Source organism: Micropterus dolomieu, linkage group LG22 (genome assembly GCF_021292245.1).
Source record: "Micropterus dolomieu isolate WLL.071019.BEF.003 ecotype Adirondacks linkage group LG22, ASM2129224v1, whole genome shotgun sequence".
Taxonomy (NCBI): Eukaryota; Metazoa; Chordata; class Actinopteri; order Centrarchiformes; family Centrarchidae; genus Micropterus; species Micropterus dolomieu.
Genome location: NC_060171.1, coordinates 24,279,350 through 24,302,828, shown reverse-complemented (window position 1 = coordinate 24,302,828; position 23,479 = coordinate 24,279,350). Strand labels below are relative to the sequence as shown.

Genomic DNA, 23,479 nt, shown 5'->3' with positions numbered 1-23,479 from the left:
TAAACACATCTCGCTGCTGTGCTGGAGCGGCTAGTCGTGGTTGTTACTAGATCAACTTGCTCTAGGTGTCACCTTCCCGTGAGACCCGAAGTCATCGACACCTCTGACCTATGACAGCTGGGCTTTACGGTGTGGCAGCAGTACAACTCAGGGCTCGACAATAACAGTGGCCCGATGGCCCGGGGCCAGTAAAAAGTAATGTTGGAACAGTTGAACCGGCAACTCACTGGCCCAATTGGGCCAGCACAAAAAAATTTGTATTTAAAAAAAAAATTTGAAACTCAACATCCTGCAGTAGTTTTGCAGCTCATGGTGCGCACCATTGTCCAATCCAGAGTTGCAGTTACGTGACAAGTGGCTGTCAAATGTCTCTAACTAGCAGGAATCTGCTACCGTTGCCCCCAAAAAACAACACAGCTGTGATGAGCAGCGAACGCTGTCAAGAGTAGAAGAGTAGGGACTGATGTCAGAGAGGGAAGCTGAGAACTTGTTTGTGTAGGCTCCGCCTAAAGCTCTGCTTTGCTTTCAGAGTTCATCTTAGCTTAAACCAGTGATGACAGAAACATCAGTCTACGTAGGATCAATTGCAATCCAACTGAAATGCCCTGCAAAACAAAACAAACGAAAAAAAATATTGAAACTTTTGGTTGCCGATTTTGTGTTGAACCAACTGTATGATGTGTGAGGCTCGGGTTTTTGGTGGTTTTGCACTGTGTGCTGGATTGAGGGGTTCTAATATTTCCTCTCCCTTGGATGTAAATAGAGGAGAACATATTATTATTATAATAATGTATGCATTAATCAGAGCCCACTCTCACAAGCTTGAGTAAATGCTTATCTGATAGCTACTGCTGAACTAATGTGGGGGAAAATTGTAATTGCGATTTTTCTGCCAGATATTGTGACAACAATTCGATTTGCGATTTTTTTTTGATTGAAGTTTTGCTAAAGTTCAATATTCATTGCCAGGCTATTTTTGACGGAAGCCACGTCAAGCTGCACAGAGCAGATGAACCAGGCAGGAAGTCAGACACAGAACGGCAGATTTTCAAAAGAAAACACCTTTTGCAGACTCCCCATTGTACATCAACTATGAACACAGTTAAAACTGACAAAAAAAGAAACAATTTACCTACTTAACCATAGTAGAAGCACAAAAATCAAGGACTACTGAACAAATAAGAAAAATCTGAACAAGTCAGCAAAATCAGGCAGGCAAAACGCCTGCAGAGAGCGGAGCGGGCTCACAGGGAGCTTTTATCCGTGGTTGAAGCACACAAAACGACAAATTAACGACACGTCGACAACGTGTAGGCAAAACACTCCGCTGGTGAAACACTTCAGTGTGAGTTGATGCTGGACAAAACTGCGGCACAGCGGCTGCCTGTGTTGGTTCAGCTGGCGCCATGATCCCAAGTTTTCCTCTAGTTTAGTTTGTTGTTGTAAAATGTACACGCCCTGTGCCCGCTCTGATTGGTGAGTAGGACCGTAACAGGAGGCGCATGGCGCTTGTGAATGGCCAGCAGATCTGTCACACACAGACGACAACAGAATAAATTTGTAACTGCATGACTCTTTAAAACGGGTCAGATGCGCTGTATAATCAACCTACATTTTTAATCACCGTCTTCACGATTAGCTAATTGTGTTCTTTCACATCTCAATTTCGATTTGAAAACGATTAATCGTTCAACCCTACTGACAGACTTACATTTTTCAAAGACACTAAGAACGTCACAAAAAGGTACAGCTGTAGTTATTGCACGACTACAAAACTGTATCGCATATAACAGCAGTTCCGATCTTTCTGTTCACTGAGTGGTACAGTCGTAGAGGAAGCGAAGGCTCTGTTGATGACAGAAAAGCTCTGGCCTCCACAGGCTCACACAAAGTTGGACTGCAGTTCGATAAAGAGCTCAACTCTACCATCAGTCAAAGGAAGTCACTTTTGCAAAACAACAGCAGTGAACCATGGAGTGGTTTTCCTCAGGGCTGTGTGGTGTGGAGATACTGGGCTAACTGCCACTCACAACATGAGGTGAATTTGTAAAACTACACCACGTTACTGTCATTAAAGGTTTGGCTGGCTTATGTGGTCTTAGAAAGTTTTGGCAGGGGATGCCTTGGGTGTGCAATCGTAAAAGCAACTTTAGTGCCAGTCACAATAAATTGATTCTTTATTGAGCGGGACTCTTATGCGGGCTCGGACACACGGGAAACCAACAGAAGCTCTCGTCACTTTAACAGTAATAAGCTAGTTAAGTCCTCGTGGTAGAGCCGACTGCCACACTGCACTCAGGCCAGCCCTTATAACAGAACAGTGTACCAGAGAAACACTGCGGAGGATTTAAACACAGCAAAGTCAGACTCCATCTTAGTCTAGACCAAGCAACACGGTGACACCGTTGGTTAGTTTCTATTCTCGAGCAGGTGACTGCTTTGAGGTGATGTCTGCTCATCTGTCACAGCCTATTATCAGCAAAACATCTGCGGTGCGAGCAGCGGAAACAGCCACCTGCGCTGAGGCTGTGTGCACTAGTGTGTGTATGTGTGTCAACGTGCGTGCGTGTTTGTGTGTGTATGGTGGAGATGGAAATAAGGCAGTGGGGGATGCATGAGGACAGGGTTGCAGTGTGCAAAATCCCCATTGAGAACATACACATACACACAAACACACGTCAGGAGCACACAAAAACACACTCAGACATGCAGACAGAACGAAACTATAACCACCATCATTCAAAATGTTACCAGAGTTTCTTATGCATGATCAGTTGATATGCAAATAAAGAGATTGACTGATTTATTGAACGTTTTTAGTTTTTTTTTTTTTTTTTTTTTAATAATCTTATTAAGAAGTTAATTTCTGTAGACAATTTCACTGGAATATGGTTGCTAGGAATCTGCTTGTGTAGAGCTTGGGTACTTCCTGTCAGATATGGAGTACCAAAGTGTTTTTCCCCACCCACTGTAAAAATAGCATTTGAAAGTTTAAGACAAATATGGAGACACAGCTGTTGCATCATTTAATGACTTACGGTCATCAGCTATCTTAAATGTTTCATCTTTGTACCTGACAATTAACTTTTCCCCTGGTACACTGAGTGCCACTAAATATTACAATACCCTTGAGCCTCATCAGCTTTTGTTATGAAGAAGACACCAGTCGGAGAAGTCACATCAGAGCTCGTATGCATATTCCGAGCATTTTGTTACTGCAATCAGGAACTAAATCCTGCTCTGTGCTTGCTCAATAAATAGGATTAAAAATCTCAGGAACAGAACTGAAGCACAGTCAGTAGACCTTTTTTCCCCTGCAACACGCTCTGCATAAGAGAGTGGGCTTATCTACAAAGATAATATGCAAAGTCTTATGACTTTAATGGATTTTTTTATTCCAGGAACAAACCTTTTAATGATTAGATGATTCAACAGGAAAGTTTTATGCTCATCTGTGTGTAGAAACATTCCAATGGTCAATCGCCTAAAAATAATGAAAGGGATTGTTGTTGCAGGATCCCTGGAGAATGTGAACACATCTCACTAATCTATAAAACACTGTAACAGAACATGAACATTTCGATTGTCTGGTTTGAAACTGAGAAATAGTCTCTATAATGCACGCAGTGCTCCCTCCATGGTTAAACTTAAAATCCAGAATCATGCCATACTGACATTTACATGACAACTGTCTAACTGCTGAGGTCATGAGTGTTTTGACGCAAGGCTTCATGGGCCACAGAACAGATGAGAAAATGCACTGCCAGAAATAACGAGAGAACAAGCTCACCAGTAATTAGCTACTGTGAGACGCCTCAACACACTTCTTTTCTGGACGTGAACCACAGCGATGAGACAGAGCATCGCTAACAGACAGGCGTTTCCCACTGTAGAGGAAGCTCGGTCTATAAGTGGTTCTTGTAAACCCCCCTTTCTTTGTCTGCCATCGGACCTGACACCTAAAATTGAAAAATTGTCTTCACTCCCAGTTTTATTTATTTATAAAAATTTTAGCTGACAAGTTGACTAATGAGAATGGTCGAGGAGGAAGAGAGGATTACACACAAAGTCTTGGAGGGTGAGCAGCAGCGCCAGGTTCAATGACATTTTGACACGCTCCAAACAAAATGCCATCTGATTGAAGTTGTACTTTGTTTTGTTTAAAATGTTTCAATACCGGTGCCACTAAGATATTATGTATTTCATCAAATGCTTTTTTTGATACCGTAAAATATACTTTCTCTCTAAAAAGGACAAACCACACTTGTCAAACATATCAGCGTTTAATGGTGCTTTACAAGAAAACGCCAAAATATCTGATTAAAGAACAAATACACAAAACTAAGAACCTGATGAGAAGGAAGTACCAACTTACAGCTCTTGACGCTTTTCAATACTATGGACATGTTTTGCTTTTTTTTTTTTATTGCAGAAAACAGAAAGTTCAAAACAAAGACTGTCTGTGTCAAATACAACAATCTGACAAAAACAACAAACATCATGCCTAAAATGAGTTATCCACAAAAGTCAGAGGATACATCAAGCAAGCCCTTTCTTACTGGAATCTTTCATACTATTACTTGCATTACTCCAGTGATGCAGGATAATGATACGCTGCCTATATACCATTAAGTCACAGGTAATGCACTGCAAGCTAAGTGCATATTAAATCTGACTCCTGCTAAAGCGCCGCTCCTCTTGCTGTACTGCTGCCGCAGTTTCCATTCTCGCGCTCTTCGTTCAGCATTACCAATACATCACTCAAAAGCAAAAGAGGATTAAACATCTGTCAAAGCCTGCCCATTTCACCCAGCAGGAAAAGACACTTTTGAGCGTTGCACGTCTCCCCAGTGATTTAACCACCCCGTCTCACTCTGAATCTGGACAGAGCTCATACAACTCTGAAATAATTCACCCCGTCCAAAATAAATACGCAGCACATAAAGACGCACTGAATGTAGTTTGCTTACATTTTCAGCCGAGCACGCAGGTGACACACGCGTATACCAAGAGGTGTTATTTGTAGCCTCCTGCTGAAACAACAGAAATAAAGATTCTGTTCTTGCGAATGTGTCACCCACTGTAACCCCTCATATCAGTTCCTCTATATCTCCTTTCCTCAATCTATCCACCATGTCACGTGCTTGTCATCTGCTACAGACCTCTATTTGAGTCCCTGTGGAGCCTCATCCTCCCCATCAACTACCCGCTCCCCGCTTTATTTCTTCCATTTTTCTTCCTAATCAACCATTCCATCAAAAAGCATTTATATCCCCTTCCTCCACCCTTCCCATATCGTCCATCGGTCAAAAATGTGCCGTACCCCCGTCCCTTTAGATCACCCAGCCTTTCCCTCATCAGTCTTGCCTCTTTCATTCATCACGCTACTGCCTTCTCTTTTCTCTCTCTCTCCTCATTCTCCCCAAATCAGCTGCTCTCACCAGTGCATCTCTCTTTCCTCTATCTTCCTCTCTCTCTCTCCCCTCACTTCCTCCCTCCATAGATCCTGGCTGTGGCATCCTTCACCCCTGGTCTGTATTCAGAATGATTACACGCTTGGTTAACTCATTCATGGACTTCCACTCCGTCAGTGACGCACGCTGGATGCACGCCTGCTCGCTTCCAATATATATTCAGCTCACATTCACACACCTCATTTACGCATACATAAACAGTAGACGGCGTGCAGCTTTAACACACAGGTAAACACAAACGCTCAACATGCACAAATGCCATCAGTCTTGGTCAGTGGGGGAAAAGGCATTACAGCTAAACAAAGAACCGACACTTATACCACCTTGAAAATCCCCTACTGTACTTGTCATGCATACAATTTTAGTTCATATCTGCATATGTGACTCATTTTTCTGGGAGTATATTCAGAACATGACACAATGACATTCAAAGGGTGTCAACAACTTTCCTGAGATGGAGAATGAGTATTAGTACCAACTACATTTAAGAACATTCCTGATAATCCTGACAAACACAGGCAGCCCCTGTCTTGAGACCGAGATGTAAGTGGGTGTCGCTTCTGACTTCCTAATAGATCACTATGAAACCAGTTTAGGTCTGACAGCACCAACTGTTGGGGCAGAAAATGATCATTATTTCATGTGAGTGACTGGGGGGGGACAAAGGAAGGGTGAGGTTAAGACGTACTAATCACATCTACAACAGAGAGTCAACGCAACAACCAGTTACGAAAACCAGGAAAACAAGAAAAGATTAACAAAAAAATAAAAAGTAAAAAGAAAGCGCTCAGAGAGGGAACACCTCTGTCAAAACTGCACATTGTGTCCAAGACAAAAATTTGTGACGACAAATGTGAGCGTGATCAAGATAAACAGGTGCATGTTGAACCAAGCACACCTCGCAGTTCAGGGGTTTTGAGTGGGAATACGTCTGTTAAATTAATTCTCAGATACCTAACTAACAAACAGACAGATAAAACAAAAACAAGCCTTCCTTGGCAGAGGTAAGAGTGGTATAATGGTGGGGGTATACAGGGACTGCACTCAGCTTATCTCTCAGCTAAAATGTCACGATGTGATGAAACTCCCCTGACAACATGCCTCCACCCTTCCTCAGCCCTGATCTGCTCGCAACGTGCTGCAGCCAGCCAGCCAACCAACCTGATAACCAGTCAGCAAAAAGAATAGGCTCACAGGGACACACCTTACTGTGCAAGTCCAAACTTTTAGCGATATGCCAAAGACCTGATGTTCTCCTCTTTGGAAAGATGCCACTGGGTTTCACAATTAAGAATCAAAGGGTTGAAATGAAAGCTTACCCAGGTGCATGAAGACGTGTTAATATGGGTAAGACATTGCAAACAGGCCTTGGACTGAGTTCTTCCTTTACTTATGTTCTGACCAGACAATCTAGTGCCTTCAAGTTTGCATAGCAAATAACACATGGCAATGCAAGATAAGACATGTGAGTTCTATAACAGCAGACTGGGCTGGTAAGCTTTGGGAAGTTACTCTTACACTGGTGTCACAGGAGACAGATCTAATTCAGGAGCACTGGCCACCAGCTCTCATCCAAACCCATGACTCAAACCATAAAGAAAGTGACAAGTCAGCATCATCAACTTCTGTCAGGCGTCACTTGCTACATCAAGGCAAAAACTGCACAGCGCGTGTAGCATCTTAAAACACTTTACTGTGCAGATATATATTGTATTTCAGCTAAATTACTCACTGCCGTCAACCAACATCCGCGTAAAATTTACTCATCCTCCTCCAAGGCACCTTATGTCACAAGCATGAGAGATATATTCTCCGTCAGTGAGCTCGCTGACATCGGAACCTCTCTTGTGTCCCAAATACCCTGCCAGAAATCACATTAGGTAGCAAGACTGCAAACAGTGGTTCCCCCGTAAAAGCGCACCTTGCAAAGGAAATCAACTAAACCGGGCACAGACGCGTTAGCAGGACTGATGGCTGCTAACGTTAGCCTATTTTCTGTGTTATTCATTCCTATAAATAAGCTCCCGTGTACAGCAAACTGGCCTCTACAGGGATATTCTCACGACCTAATCTGGGCGCTGCCACCGTCGGCTAGATAGCTGCAGGCCATAGACATGCCCCAAAAATACCGCCTGGCCCCGGGTAACATCAGGTCGGTTTACCGTTGCAGGATGAGACCGTTGCCAGCCAGCCTTGCTACCAAGCTAGCATCGCAGAGCTAAGCTAGGCTAGGCAACATGCTACCCGCTTGTGTGTTAGATTAATGTGTTTACGTGGAAATGTAACAGCATTCACCAGGACAGTGCACCTGTCTAATGCGGGCCCTTGTGGTGTCAGCTGCTGTGCGGTGGGTTTGCAGCCAGCATCAGAAAGACTGCGCAGTTGACCTGACAGAGGAGAGTGAACTGGCTAGTAGGCAAGTTAGCTGTCTGTACTCACCCCATCAACCAATCCATGGCGCTGTTTGTAGCTAGCTTAGCTAACGATAGCTGGCAGGGGATAAATCCACCAGGAGCTGGAGGCGACCCCCCTAGTTTATCCTGCCACCACCCTCGCTGCCCTGGCTGCCTGGCCCCCCGAGTCCAGTCGCTCTCCCCGGGGCCCGCGTCTCTCCCAGCTGCTGGATACTGTCCGGGTCAAACACAAACGCGGCTTAAACTTTGAGCGATTTGTCCTTGTTTTGATCCTCGGCTAGCTCGGATCATGAAGTGGCAGTAACACAGTCGGATCAGTCCGTTAGCTGGCAGCGGGAGTGCAGCATTGAGTTGACTTTGAGCACGAAGGCGAGCTGAGGAGAGCGGGGCAGCGGTGTGGCTCTGCCTGGTGTCCGGTGTGCAGTGGCGCCGACTGAGGCTCGTCTGTTGGGGTGCCGCTGGTCAACCCCGGTAACCTCTGTCATGAAGCCTTGTATGGCTACCGTGCTAGCTGACAGCCTGAACCTCCACTGGAGCTGCTGCTGCTGCTGTCTGAGCGAAGTCTAAATCGGAGTCCGGAAGTAAACACAGACCCGACCCACTCTGTCTCCTGTGCGTAAAATGCGTGTCACGCAGGGCTGTGTGAATATTGATGCAATGATGTATGTGTGAGGAAGCTGAAAAAAAGGTAATATCAGCTGTTCACTGTCCACGCAATTGTAGTCATTCCCTATTGAAGACTTTAATAGGAAGGTGACTACATCTGCTGTTGACATACTTTTAAATTTAATTGTTACTACACATACAACACGTGTGCTCTTATTCTAGGGCAGTGGGCATAGAAATGAAGATTTTAGTGCTGAACTTCTCTTTAACCTAGACCAGACAATGCAGGCACCTGCCCTGCAGCCACAGACCCCCATGGTCTCCAAATGTCAGTGGGCTCTGGTAATTTATTTAACTGCACATTCGAATTGGTACCACAAAGGTGCAGAATCAACAAAGTCAGGTCCTAGTTCGGCCCCTGTCTTGTAGATGGACCATCTGTCCAAATCTAGTTATTAAAAGATTTATTATTTACGGTTTGTATTTTGGTCACGTGATTCTTAAATAAAACTGTAATCATCCATCCATCGTCAATCGCTTATCCTGCGTACAGGGTCGCGGGGGGCTGGAGCCAATCCCATTTTACATCGGGCTGGACAGGTCGCCAGTAACGTTGTAATCAGTCCACTCATTACCACAAACTAAATGAACCACTGAAAGCTTGGGGTCAGGTAGTATCTACTGTATATACAGCCTAAAAGTACCGGGAGGTCTCAGGGGCTGTGGGCATAACATGAAGCCGCCATGTACAGTCTGCTGTATGCCAACGTAGCCTACTTGATGATGATGGATCCGAGACCACACAGTGAACATCCACCATGCACAGGGTGGGTCAATAGGGGCACCAGGGCCCACCAGTTAATCTGTCCCTCTCATCGCCTTTAGTGAGCCTCCTGTGCTTTTCATCATTATAGTGAGAATAGTAAGAACCCTCCAAACAAAAGCCAGAGAAATGTCACTTGAGGCCATAAATCTCAACAGGAAAGCATTCAAGGCACAGTAATGACCAATGTATCACTGGCAACATGTGGGTAATCCAAAGAGCTGAAATTTATTCTGCCTCACTGGTCCAGCTGTTTTCACCCTACTTTATCAGAGCCACCCTGTATACAGAGAAAGTGCAAATTCATTCCAACTACTTTATAACAGCTCAATCTTCATTTATCAAGAAAAATGTGATGTTTTCAGCATGCAGTGATGAACACACTGGGTTTCTATTTTGGTACAGAAATATATTTAATCACATAATTCATCATGTACCCCAGTCTTAACCTCAACCCTTGACCATTATGTATGTACTATAGTCTACATGAACAGCTTTAAGTAGCTCTTTCCTTTCTCTCATCCCCTCATCTCTTTTCACCTCTTTCCCTTTTTAAGAAAACCATCAATCAGACAGATGCAGTTTGCAAAGGTGGGATCAATATGTACAGTGCCCTGTAAAAGTGGCTGGTCTCTCTCTTCCTGTCTGCCTCTCTTTGAGACCATTAGAGAGGTATGGTGGTCATCAAGTCCCTGCACTCCTCTCCTCTCCTTGCCTCGCCTCTCCTCTCCTCTTTCTTCTGCCTCCTCCTCTCCTGCCTAGTTCCTCCTCCATCCCTTGCTTCATACTCCTCTTTGCATCCTCAGGTTTCTATAAATAACAGTGGCACACAGGTGACTGAGAGGGCATCCAGAAAAGGAGCCCTGTTAACAAGAGGCAGAGTAACATGATTGGTTTGTTGACACCCCGGCTCCAATCAGCTCACTGAGAGGCGGAGTTACAGTGATGATTGACAGGAGGCTGATGGCGCGTTCAAACCTGGTGTAATGCTGTTTACAGCCACACGGGGGCGGTGTGGGCTGTTTGTTGACACAGGCCTGTGCAGGCGCCACACAGCATCTGGAGCAATCAGCTGGTCCAGGATCTGTGGCAGAAGACATCAACCTTCTTTGTCTGGCTTGTGTAAATTTTAATTATATCACTAAAGACAGTTTAGAAAATTGGATTCTTATTATTTCATTGTGACAGTGACTATAAAAAAACAGGTCTGTTTGTCCAAAGTATAAACAATGTCATTTTTTGTTTACTAATTTCTTGTTTAGTTTTTTTTTTTTACTTTTGAGGTGCATGTCCTCAGTGTTTATAACTTCACATCTTTCATCGGCTGTGTGTTGTCAGAAATAGACTGCTTTAGACAGGTTTTTTCCTTCTTTTTTTGCCTCAAGTAAAATAGATGTAGACAGCTTTGTCAGCGATGGAGTTCAGTGGAATTTCATTTGTGGTGCTCAAGGCATCTAAAAATATCTCAAATTAATCTTTTTTTAATTATTATTGTTAATCCGCAGACCTGGCTGTGGACAGTTTTCATCAGAACTACTTTTGACATAAGAAATAAACTGTATGAAAAGTGTTTTGCGATTACTGGGGTGGAAGCAGACATCAGACAGCAGACATATCAGAGACTGATATCTCCCAACCTGAGCAATTTGCGTGACAGAAAAGAATTTTATAATTTGTGTTAACTGACCCTTTAATGTAAATTGACATCCTTCCAGATATTGTCAGTATTGGTACTGGAACAATCCAGTATATTAGATCTGTGCATCACTAGTCTCTGTGCCTTGCTAATGAGTAGCTGGTAGGACCTCTATGGCTTTTCTCCAATGCACGTTAGCAGTTAAGATCTCTCTTTAGTAGTAGAAGACATTTTGGCATGTTACAGTAGAAAAAGCACAGGTGTAAATAATACAATTAATGATTGCTGAATCCATTTAGCTCTCTTCACTGTCACACTTGAGTAGAAGCCATTGTTATGGCCTTTTACTGTTAGCAGTTACAAATCTCCTCCACCCTCTCCATTAACTCCTTTTTGACACCCACAGTTTATGACACACTCCCTTTACCACATTGATGATAGCATTTCAGCATGACTACAATGACCTATGCTCAATCTGAAAATGACCTCAGATCAGTCCAGAGAACGCTGTTTACGTCTCGCAAGGACGTGACCCATGGTGAGTTTTCAGAGGGCCGGCTGGTGCCAGAGATGTGCTCTGTGGGAAAACGAGCTGGGCTCTGGTCAGGTGCTCGTCTGAGTTAGTCAAGGTCACTTCCTGAAATCCATCCAGCCGTCAATACAGAACCATCCAGGGGTCGATTTGTTCCAATTCCACATCATCCTGGCCGGAGCAGTGCATCAGAGAAATCTGCATCATGTCCATCCTGTATCCTACCTAGAGATGCAGAGAGAGAGAGATGCAATAAAAACAACTATACAATGTAATGCGATCTAACAGCCCTCCACTAAATACTGCCTACTGCTTGGTGGGTGAGACTGATATATACTGTATAAATTCTATTGTATGTGCAGGAGGCATGGGGAAATCAAAATATTTATATATTTATATATACACTTTATACGATGATGATATACAGCATGAAGACTTTTTCATAGCATACATGGCAGAAAAGTGTAGCCAATAACCTTAACGATGCACAGTTGAACTGACTTTAAACTGGAACACCTAAATGCATCAAAGTCAATATTAATGTTATGTCATTAATTGCACCTGTTCTTTTCCTGCTGTAACATGTCAAAATGTCTTCTTTGCAAAATGTCTACAGAACAGCAGAGAAGCGTGTGACCGTCGTTATCTGCACATAAACATTCCTGTCACACTTTAGATGGTGGCGAGCCACTATCTCCACGCATGAGCTTCAGAGTTTGTAACAAAACAAACAAAAAAAACAACAGACATTCTTTGTGTAAATCTCTTTGTGAAAACCAAACACACAAACACACACACACACACCACACATGCCTATAGATCTGCTCAGTGCTGCCAGGGTGAGTGAGGTATTGGCTGTGCCATGACTGATATGATTTATTCATAGCTGGCAGCGGTAACTCAAAAAGCCATTAGGAGGCATTAAAACGGAGACACCTCACATTACTCTTGCATGAATAATATATGTTTAATAGATGCAATGAGGAGTGTGTGTTTGTGTGTTTAGAAAAACTACACAGTGACTGGATGTGACTTTTGTTTTGTAGCTTAAAAAAGGACAATTTCTTTTGCCCACATAAAACGAAAACTATGTTTGATTCCAAAATAATAATAATAATAATAATAAAAACATGTTTAGGCAACAACCTGAAAACAAAGCTCAAGATCAGCAGTGTGAGGGTAAGAAGATAATAAAATAACAATGAAATATCATTGAAGTAATTTGTTGAAAAAAAAAACACAAGTGCATTAACCTAACTGGCTTCATGCACTCCGACAGATTTGTGTATGTGTGTGTGTGTCATAGACATATTTACTGGTAGCAGTCTGGTCTCATCACTGATGGATTCATTTTCAGTTTCTCAATAATGATCACATAATATAAGGTGTTGATAATGGCCACTTGCATGACTGGGTTTCATATTGTCGGCACCGCCATGTCTGTCTGCCTGTGTGTCGATTCAGTATAATGTGTGTGTGTGTGTGCGCGCGTGTGTGTGTGCTTGTGTCATTGCTGGCTCCACACTGACGGCTGATGTCTTGGTGTATGAGTCAGACTCAGCCACATTACTCATGTCTGCAGACCTACCTGGCTCCAGCGCTCCCATCCAAGAAAGAAGGAGAGACATAGAAGAAAGAATGGGATGGGTTTGAAACTCCAGTGAGTTCAGTGTTATAGTGTGAAAGATGCTTGTGGGGGTGAAGGAGAGAGAGTAGGGGAGCCGAGAAGAGATGTAACAGGTTTAAGTAAAGGAGAGAAGTCAAACCAGAAGGACTGGCAGGGCAAAAACACTGAGAACCGTTTTGGTTTCTCAAAAGCGGAAGTAGGGGAATAGTCTTGCCTCTGCTGCATCAAACTCAAATTAACAACAGCAGCCCACAGAACAGTCAAAGCATCCTGTTTTTATGCAGTAAAATGTCCAAGCACCCAGTGATACAGCCCCCCCTCCCTTGTGTTTCAAGCAAATCAGACATGAAGTCATTTTCAGCCAGAAGCTACTCAACAGAAATAGCTTGCATGTGGCTCTGAGGTCATGGGCGGAGAGAGGAGAAATGATAACAGAGCGGCAGCCACAGACATTGTGTGTCAGCAGCAAGCAGTCTGCTGTGTGTGAGATTCAGTCTTTGTCTTAGCAACATACATGCGTACAAAAAGTCATCATGTCTTTGTGCTTGTTACACCAGTCCGCCAGACCTAATTATGGAGTAATACGTGTTTACAGTGGAAATGGTTTTTCATTATAGGTCTGTTTTAAGGTATTATTATATTTTGTGTCTATAAATTCTAAAGATTCATGAGGCAAACAGAAAAAAATATCAATTTTACACATTGTTATTAACATTATGTACACATTTTGAGATATAAACTGTTAAATTTGTCATTATTCTAGATAAGATAAAATAAGATATACTTTATTGTCCCCGAAGGGAAATTTGTTTTTGACCATTTGTTTTGTCCATTCTGGAGCTTTGTAAAAACAACACAAAAATTGCACATAACCTATGTATTGCACAAATTACATATTGCCCAACCCAGATAGCCTGCATATTGCATTTTTTTAATGAAAATATAATTATCTATGTATTTATTTTATATATAAAATGCTGCTTTCAAAATTGGTTGTGGATACTGTATGGCCATCAAACGGTACATGACGCTTCCTACACACACTGCTTCTATCTTGCAGAGGCTTATTTAATCTTTTGATCATTTTATCATATCATTAACTGCCATATTACAAAAATGATTGCCGTGAATCCATGTCAAGTTTCATAAGATGAAAGGGGGGAGGGGATCCTTTTCACTTTAGGTGCTGTAGATTATCAGAAGCAAAGTTTGACACCTGGTCCACTGGAGCTGTGTGTATAAGGTATAAATCTACAGACAAAAATAAGTGCAACACTCCATTCAAAGTAACCACAAATTAAAGCTCTACATTATTGATTCAGTTAGAAATACCTTCATGGATAATGCCAGTGCCACCAGAAAAAAAAGATGTTTAAAATAGCTCACAGCTGACCATTCCAATTACTTACATTTGATTTAAGGCAGTAAGAAACGGAAAGTATTCATCAAGAGTGCAATGCAAGTTGAATGCTTTCCCAGAGGACCTGAACACTGAAAAGGGGCAGTCATGGTACTCAGCTGGTCTTTAAATGGTTGGTTCATAAACTCTTGTGCTGTTCGCAACCTGTGGGGAAAACAGTCAAACTTTTCGTATGTGTCAAAGCCAAACCTGTGATTAAGGTAGATCAGTTTTCACTCTGGTCTTGATCATTCAGAGAGACGAGGCAGTGTCTGACCTTGGATCAGCAGAACCACATCCACCTGAAGTGGCATCAGTGGTCATCTGGGATGTGGATTTGAAGGTGCAGACGCTGAGATATGGGATATGCACTGCTGTGTGGTGAGTGGTAGTAGGAACAATGTGTGTTTGTGTGTGTTTGTGTGTGTATGTGTGTGTGTGTGTGTGTGTGTTTGTGGTGTTGACGCACTGATGGGGTTTGGGCCGGGCAAAGAGTGCTGATGGAGCTTGTGCTGTGTGTGTGTGTGTGTGAGAGAAAGAGAGAGAGAGAGTTGCAGTTTGTTCCACCATTAGAAAGACAGAGACAGATGTCAGCACCACCAGCTGCTTTAGTCAGCACTTTGAATACACACACACTCATTGACAGTGAAGAGGGGGTGCCTCGCTGTTACATACAGCACTCAGAGGAAATGAAGATACACACACTTTCTCTGTCTTTCTCTTTACCCAAACAGTAGCTAAGCGAAACCAGAGGACTGACAGACTGATGCACATTCAATCTGCTGCTGGCTCAACTCATGGAACAAAAGTATTGATCGCCTCTCACCTTCCTGTCAGGGGACAAACAGGAGCTGCTGAGTTTGACTGGGAGCCAGCAGTAGGTGGCAGCAGTCAGTTACACAATACCTGCCTGAGTAATCAGACTGTCTACTTTCTGGTGCTGTTCTGTGCACAAAAAAACTTATACATACTCCAAATTGTATTGATCCTGTCTCTGTGGTTTATAAAAATCAACCATGTGGAACCATGATTGTTACTATGACCCATTTCTGGGAGCACTTTTGTCGTTCATAACAAAGACTCCAGACAGCACACTTTGCCCCTCGCAGTCTTTCTTCGCTTTCCAGTGATTTGCCAGTCTAGACACCCCCTCTTGTCTTGCTGTAACGCTGTCGTGTGTAATACTCATGTGGCCATGACAACGCTAACTGCATTAAACAGGATTACCTGAGGCCTGCTGAGCCTCAGAGCCAGCCAGGGATTCCTCCTCACCACAGGCCTCACACACACACACACACACATGCACAAATTCTGGCCTGCAGAAAACTGGAGAAAATGCACTAATGATCTCCATGCGTCCATTTATTTAGCTTGTTTCACTGCGGTGAGTTGTAATTCACGTTGAAATGAAGACGGACTCATGAATGTGCTTATGACTGCACAAACGCAACAACAGGAAAAGAATATTGGACACATATGTCTGTACCAAGGCTCTTGTTGGCCTGGCATTGAGGAGAGGGGAACTACCACAGGCTGCCCGGCCTCCCAGCCCACAGAACAAAACTTTTTACCGACTTGCGTGAGAGATGGATAGGGATGAGAGAGAGGTTAGAGAGATGGAGACAGACGGAGAGAAATAGTAGGTCGAACAGACTGCCAGACTGAAGGGTTATATAAGGACAAGAGTTTTCCATGGAAAAAAAAGGGCAAGAAATGCTGTTTGGAGTCGGTCATCCTCGGTGACGCGTGGAAAAGTGTGGAATGCTGTGCTGACGCAACTTTCGAGCACTGAACGTGTGTAATGAGTGTGTGCTTGAGATGAAAGAGTGCGAAAAGGAGCAACAGAGGGAGAAGAAAGAGGGGAAGCAAACGTGGGCATGTTCTGCAAAAAATATGCGTGAATGTGTATGTGCACTTTGGATGTGAGTGCACATGTGTGCGAGTGGAAAAGCAGAGAGAGAGATGTAGCCGAATGACGTAACAGTTCCTAACTGTTTCCATATAGAAGGCCTGGGACCAGGCGCCAGGCAGCCCTCAGCATGGATACGTCTGGTACCCATCAGCCGGTGTGAGAGGGAGGATACAAACTCACACACACATGCACCCTTACACACATTCATGCACATACAAATGGAGTTAAATTTTAATGAGCCTGAAAGGCATGAAACATCAACATGCCAATGCCAACGCAAAACATGACCATTTGTTCATTGAAATACACACAAAGACATATACACATACATGTAAACACACACATACTGCATGAACAAGTAGCAAACGGTATAATCATAAGAAAATGCAAGGGTACAAATTGCATTACAACTTAAAGGTAAAATATGTAGTTTTTTAAAGAAATTAATCCCTTTTTTAGTGCCTATTTGTGAATAGGTTGTAACCTCCCATAAAAATGAACTATTCGCCTGCTTTCTCGGTCTCTTGGAACAGCCACTATGTGGAGAAATTGGGTCAGACTTTTAGCAAAATTCATTGTTTTACGTGTGACATTCATGCGCGCTCCCAATTCTGAACTGTACACACAGAGATAACTACGCAGCTAATGAAATGGAATCTGCTAACACCAAAAAAAACCCCCGGCTCCCACTACCACACAGACTCCAACACAAACTCCATGTAAGGATAAAAAACAACAAAAAAGTGTTATGTGCTGAAGCCCGTCAGGCCAAACGAGATTCAGATCAACGTAGGGCAAAAACACGGTCAACAGTGAGTTGGACAAGATGAGTCATGGAGAGACCTCTTCATTGTTATGGATACAAAAGAGTTGGCTTTCATCCTATTGGACAGGTAAGCTAACATTATTGCAAATCATGTGAAATGTATTGTGATTCTGTTTTACTTGGCTCAAGTTAGATAATGTTAGCTTGCCTGCTAAGGCTGAATGGTCACTAATGTTATCCTTTGCCAGCTGATGCTGGTACCATTATTATGTTAAGTGTAGATTTTAGCCAGCTAGATCAGCATGGATCAGGCGTTGTTTCCTTCGTAACATTCACATTTAGATTCCACAGCCCTCTTCACCAGTCTAAGTTGCTGTAACTTACATGACCCACATAATATACAATAATGCAACATAACGGTGCCGTACAACGCCACGGTGAAAGACCCATTCAGTAGAGTGATATTACTTACTACGGTTTAATAATTATAAAGCTTAGCAACAATCTAATTTATAATATTCAGTGCAGCTCACGAACCATTTTCATTATCATCAGATAAATTTAGCTATGCTGACATTGCTGAACCTCTCAGATGAAAGATACGCAAAAGTCATAGAAAAGCCGACAGGCTGTCACTAATGTATCATGTCAGCTAAATGCAGTCTATTTACTGTTATCATGCAACGAGCATTAGTTCAATGTCAAGCTGATACTGCTGTAACATTGCAGTGGGAGTTTACCCGAGTATCCAGCATTTTGTGAGACGCTGTCTTGTGTGTGTCAGTTTCAGTTTGGGCTTGCTCATTAGTTCGAACACAAGCATACGCTTGGCAACTGAAAACTACACATTTGGGAATCAGTTGGACTCATGTGGGAAAGGTAGTCCAACAGCAAGGAAAAAATTAATTTAAGGCGTAGTTTAGTATATGCAGTGGTTCAGACCACTGAGCTGGATACAAAACCTTCAAAAAGTGTTATGTAAGAATTATTCAAAAGTGGAGTTGGCCTCTACTAAATATATTTATTTCAATTACATAATTTATTTAGAAACACTATTGGGGGGACAACTTCACGTTTTCACATATAGATGGATGACAGGTGACAAATTAAAGGAAAAAAACAAAATGAGAACATAACGAATGCAGATTGGCACTGAAACCATTCATTGCTTAACTGATTAGTTGATAGACAAAGAAATTCATTTGCAACTATTTTTAGAATTGATTAATCATTTAAATATTTTTTTCTGGGAAAAATACCAATCATTCGCTTGTTTCAAGCTTCTCTTATCTGAGGATTTGCTGCTTTTCTTTCTCTATTTGGGTTTTGACAATACAAGTCATTTGACGGCGTCACCTTTGGCTTTAAGACATTGTAGCGAGCATTTTCATTACTTTCTGATGTCACTGACCATACGATTGAGTAAATCAGCCCATTAATTGATAATGACAATAAGACACTTCATTGGTCGGAATTTCCTTTGTCATCCATCTGTAAATGGATCACACATACATGCAAACACAAATGCATAATACTTGTGAACATCTCATATGCATGACAAAAAAACGCGCGCACACACACACACACACACAAACTTACTTTGAACCCACGTGCACATATTTGCATTCCTTTCGTGCTGGCTGTCTGGCTTTAACCTTCCCATATATTTGTTTTAATGAACAAATAACATGTAAAGTGACATGCAAGCACTCAAGTCAATGAAAACTGAAAACTAAAATAAAATGCATCAAAAAGCTATTTCCGGCCACTAAGGGAAGACAGTACATTGGCAAAAAGAAACCTGCATTGAAGTGCAGACTTCAGCACAGCAGAGGGAGAGACTGTAGCCCGGCAAGTTACCCGAGATGCAGATCCGTATAATACGAGCTGAGGGCACCTTGAAAAACAAACACACACACACACACACACACGCACACACGCACACACACACACAAAGGATATCGTGAAAGGATTATCTGTTATGATTCAGGTGATAAATACAGTACGCACACTAACATGGCGGGCAAGTTGCTCATGTTAGAGAGAATGAAAGTGAGAAAGTGGGATTTACCATGTATTCCATTACGCATTGGTCTTGTCATTGGGAATTCCCACGATGGCCATAAAATAAAGACACACACAGAAGAGCAGAGGGACTCAGCTGGTAATGCTGGTAATGCCATTACCTCTGCCTGGCCCCTATTGGACTCGCTCATTAAGACAGCATTGTGCTCACTGAAAAAGGCCAAGGGCCATCTGGTTTTGCATGTGTGTGTGTTAAAAGGACCCTTCTGCTCCCCTTACCTCACTCGACAGTCACACTGGTTGTTCTGGTCAGATTGAACCAAATGTTGGGGCTTTGGGAGGGATGCTTTGTTTGCGGAGAGATGTTGTTTGATTGCACAAGGTGAAATTCCACCATGACATCATGAAACCAAAACTGCCTTTGTAGTCAAGCCCCCATTGAAGGGGAGTCGATGAATTGTCCCCCCGCTGGATTTGTACATTGTTTTTCTGTAACATCAGTGTACTCTTTGTCCTTGGCGGGCAAATACCTCTCTTTGTCTTTGTCTCTCTCTCTCTCTCTCTCTCTCTCTCTCTCACACACACACACACACACACACACACACACACCACTACCTTACCTCATTCTCTCATACCCTGGAGGTAAGCACTGTTCAAACACATCACATCATTGGCAAACACTGCGCCCTCACCAGCCGACCTCCCTCTCCTGTGCCCACAGACAGTCGGATAAGGAAGAGGTAGAGCGGGGCGAGCGGGGCAAACGGGGGAGGTGAAGACCTGAAGACCAGTCATGTGTATGTGTGTGTATTGTGGGCGTCAGAAGAGGAAGCAGAGGGATAGAGGGATATTACCCAACACTGAGTCAATCTGCGAGAAGACAGGGAACAACAGGGTCACGTTCATTAGGTGTGGTTAAGGTTCCTTCTCTATTCTCAGACACACACATCTATATTATATTATATTTCACCTGTGAAGTTTTGCCTTGGTGTCTCATTTTCTCTTGTGGAACTGTATCGCTGATGGAGGCACAGACCAGTCGTCACCCTGTGGTGTACCAGCATATTCCCTCTGTTAGCCAGTGATGAGCTAACCATGCCCGAAACAGTTGTATTTATAATACTTTGTTCATGTACTCCACCTTTCACTTGAACTTTTTTTTCATGCTTATTTGTGAGTTAGACATGAAGATTGATACCACTGTTGTTGTTTGTATGGTAAATATGAAGATATAGCCCGCAGCAGGTTAGCTTAGCTTAGCTTAAACACCGAAAACAAGCAAATAACTAGCCTGGCTCTGTCCAGCCATCCTGTAAAATCACAACTTTAGTTTTTGTACAGATTAAACAAACAACAAATAATGTGCTGATTAATGAGCTTTAGAGGTGCTGGTAGGCAGATTTTGTTACTCTTGGATGGACACGACAAACTTAGGCTAGCTGTTTACCCCCGTTTCTAGTCCTTAAACTAAACTGAACTAACATTCTCCTGTTTGTAGATTCATTTTTAAGTACATTTTGTCATGATCCTGTCTGTGTCTTGTTTGGGAGTCTGAGTTTAGTTCCATGTCCTTAGTTCATGTTTTGGTAATCATTCCTGGTCCTTGTTTGTATTATTGTGGTTTGGTCTCCTCTGTACTCTGGGTTCTAGTTCTGTTCTCATTTAGGTTCTGGTTCTTTGTAACTTGTGTGTGTTTCTGTTTTCTTGGTTATTCACTCCGCCCCATGTCTGCTTGTCTAGTGTTCTCTCTGTTTCCCCCCTGCTGTCTCTCTGCCTGCGTGCTTGTCTCTCTGCCTCGTTAGCCCTGATCCCGCTCACCTGTGTTGCTCCCGCCCCGCTCGTTAGTCCCTGTGTTTATTTATGCCTGCTTGTCTCTCCAGTCTTTGTCACGTCCTTGCGTCTAAAGTTGAGTGTTCCTGCCTGTTCCTTGTCTTCCTAGTTCTGGATTATTCCCTGTGTTTTGGATTGCCTTGTGTTCTGGACTACCTTTGTTGGACTTTGCCTCGAGCTCCTTGTAAGCCTGTTTAAGTTAGTTTTTTTGAGTTAATAAACATTTTTGGACTGCAACCTCCTCGCCTTGCCATTGTCTGCATTTGGGTCCTCGCCCCAGTCTGCACTCAGCGCCCCAATCCATGACACATTTAGCTGATGACTTCTTTGTACTTTTACTACAAAGTATGAATACAGGGCTTACACTTGTAGCTGAGTATTTTTACATTGTGGTATTACTAGTTTAACTTTCTTTCTTTCTTTCACCACTGTTTACGTTTGCCTTTCTAGAAAGTTATTTTCAACACATCTTCTCTATTAAATAATTCACCATCCCATCAGTATATTGAAGCATCTGGCACAGAGAAAAAAAAATAAAAAATCAATAAAGCTGTGTTATGTGGTCAGAGTGGAGTTGGTTAAACACAAAATCAATAATCAGAATCCAGAACTCGGGATGTCATAATGTGTTGTTGGTCTGTTCTGCGGAATCCCCTTCCAAGCCCCACTCAGCCCCCATGCAGGCACACAAGAAGAAGAAACAGAGAAGAGTTTGTATTTTGTCATGTCTGTATTTTTGTCTCATTTTCACAAAACATGTACAGGGGAAGGAAAAGCCTTTCAATGGAACCTGAGGTATTTTTTGCATCAAGCAGCCTAAGGTATCAGGATTTTCTTTTAAAAACTCATCTAAATTCATCAGTGTTCTTAGATGCGTTGCTATTTACACAACATAATAATAATAATAATAATAATTCAATAACGACAATTTTAGCAAATGGGACAGCCTGCATCATCTTTGTTACATATCATAAATAATTCTAACAACATTTCTTAAAAATATAGGGAGATGGGTGAGGAGAGGAGAGGTTGCTTGAGCCTCGGGGGAACATAGGAATTTATCTGAACTTACTGTAGCTGCAGCAGCCCAAGGTCAAAGATCACCAGAGAGAAAAGCTAATCAAGGGTCAAAGGAAAAACAACACATTTGTACATTATAAATAAATATCGCACCAGGAGAGCAAAGTTTTCGCTTCTTTCACCTCAATATATGAAGATCCTCTTTTTCTTCCTTTCCATTTTGTTATGTTATTTTTTATCAAAGCTTTGGGAAATAAGAAATAAGAGCAAAAAAAAGACAAAATAGATTAGATTGAAACAGAGAGAAAGCGATGGAGCTTTTTACGGACATGCATTGTGCTGATGTACCAGCAGCAGTGTACCCTGTGCCGGGCTTGGCTCACTGAAAGATCCCCTGAGAATGAACAAAAGGGTGTGTGTAGGGCCTATGCTTTACATGTGTGAAAGTATGTATAAGTGCATACAGTATGGGATGGGCGTGTGTTTGTTTCAGCTTTGGTGGGACGCGATATGATGATGATGATGATGAATTGGTGCTGGCTCGGAGAGGACACTCGGTGGTGCAAGTCTTTAAATCTCAAACATGTGAAAGAGCATGCATCTGTTTGCATACAGTTGTTGTTATGCAAGCCCTCATGACATTGGCAGAAAATGTTTTACTGTATACAAGTGATTGTGTGTGGCTACTTTGTCTTCCTCTGCACACAGTCAAACAAAACAATCTTTTTATAGTTAATGCTTGAGCCCTCAATTGTGATCAATCCATGAATACAGACTGCAGATCCAAACTCACACTAGAGGCTCTGTATTTGTACTATCAAGACTTGGCTTTTGGAGTATTGTGTTGCCAGGGTGTAAGGGGTATCTGAACTTGGTTATCAGAAAAGTGCATTTCAAAGTCATACATCACTCTCCCCAAAGAAGGAACAGCACATATTGCTTGCTTGAATTTGTTGAATGTGTGTATTTGTTTGAGTGTGTGTTCATAAATACCATACAGCAAATAATAATAATAATAATTATAATAATAATTCAACAAAAGAAAAAAGAAATAAATCCACAAAACATTATATTATTTCTCATTACCAGAATGAACCAATACAATAAATTAAAACTATAACTGAACAAAAAAGGTCATAAGAAGTCCATTAAAATTGCTATATATATTCATATTGTATATATAGTATTTGTCTGTCTGTAGTCAGCCTTTCTGGTGCATGCTCAGTGGTGACCTTAGTTGGTGACTGGGAGCAGTGGGAAGGCGTATGGGGGTCTATAAAGGAGCTGGAGGGCCATTAAAGCAAACCCTTGCCACCGTCCTGAAACCTCAGTCCAATCACGCTGTTAACACTGGATACAAGGGAGCAAAAGTCAGGAAAGACACACTGTGCTTTTTTTTTGGGGGGGGGGGGGGG

The 23,479-nt window shown here is 42.5% G+C and overlaps 1 protein-coding gene across 1 annotated transcript in view; it reads right to left on the bottom strand.

The window, feature by feature from the left end:
* mob2a (MOB kinase activator 2a) overlaps nucleotides 1–8,471 on the bottom strand; it is a 65,731-nt gene extending 57,260 nt beyond the window's left edge. Inside the window, exon 1 of the mRNA XM_046036211.1 lies at nucleotides 7,914–8,471. Coding sequence (XP_045892167.1) covers nucleotides 7,914–7,930 — 17 coding nt within the window. The 5' untranslated portion in view covers nucleotides 7,931–8,471. The remainder of the gene's footprint in view (nucleotides 1–7,913) is intronic.
* Nucleotides 8,472–23,479: the final 15,008 nt, after the last annotated feature.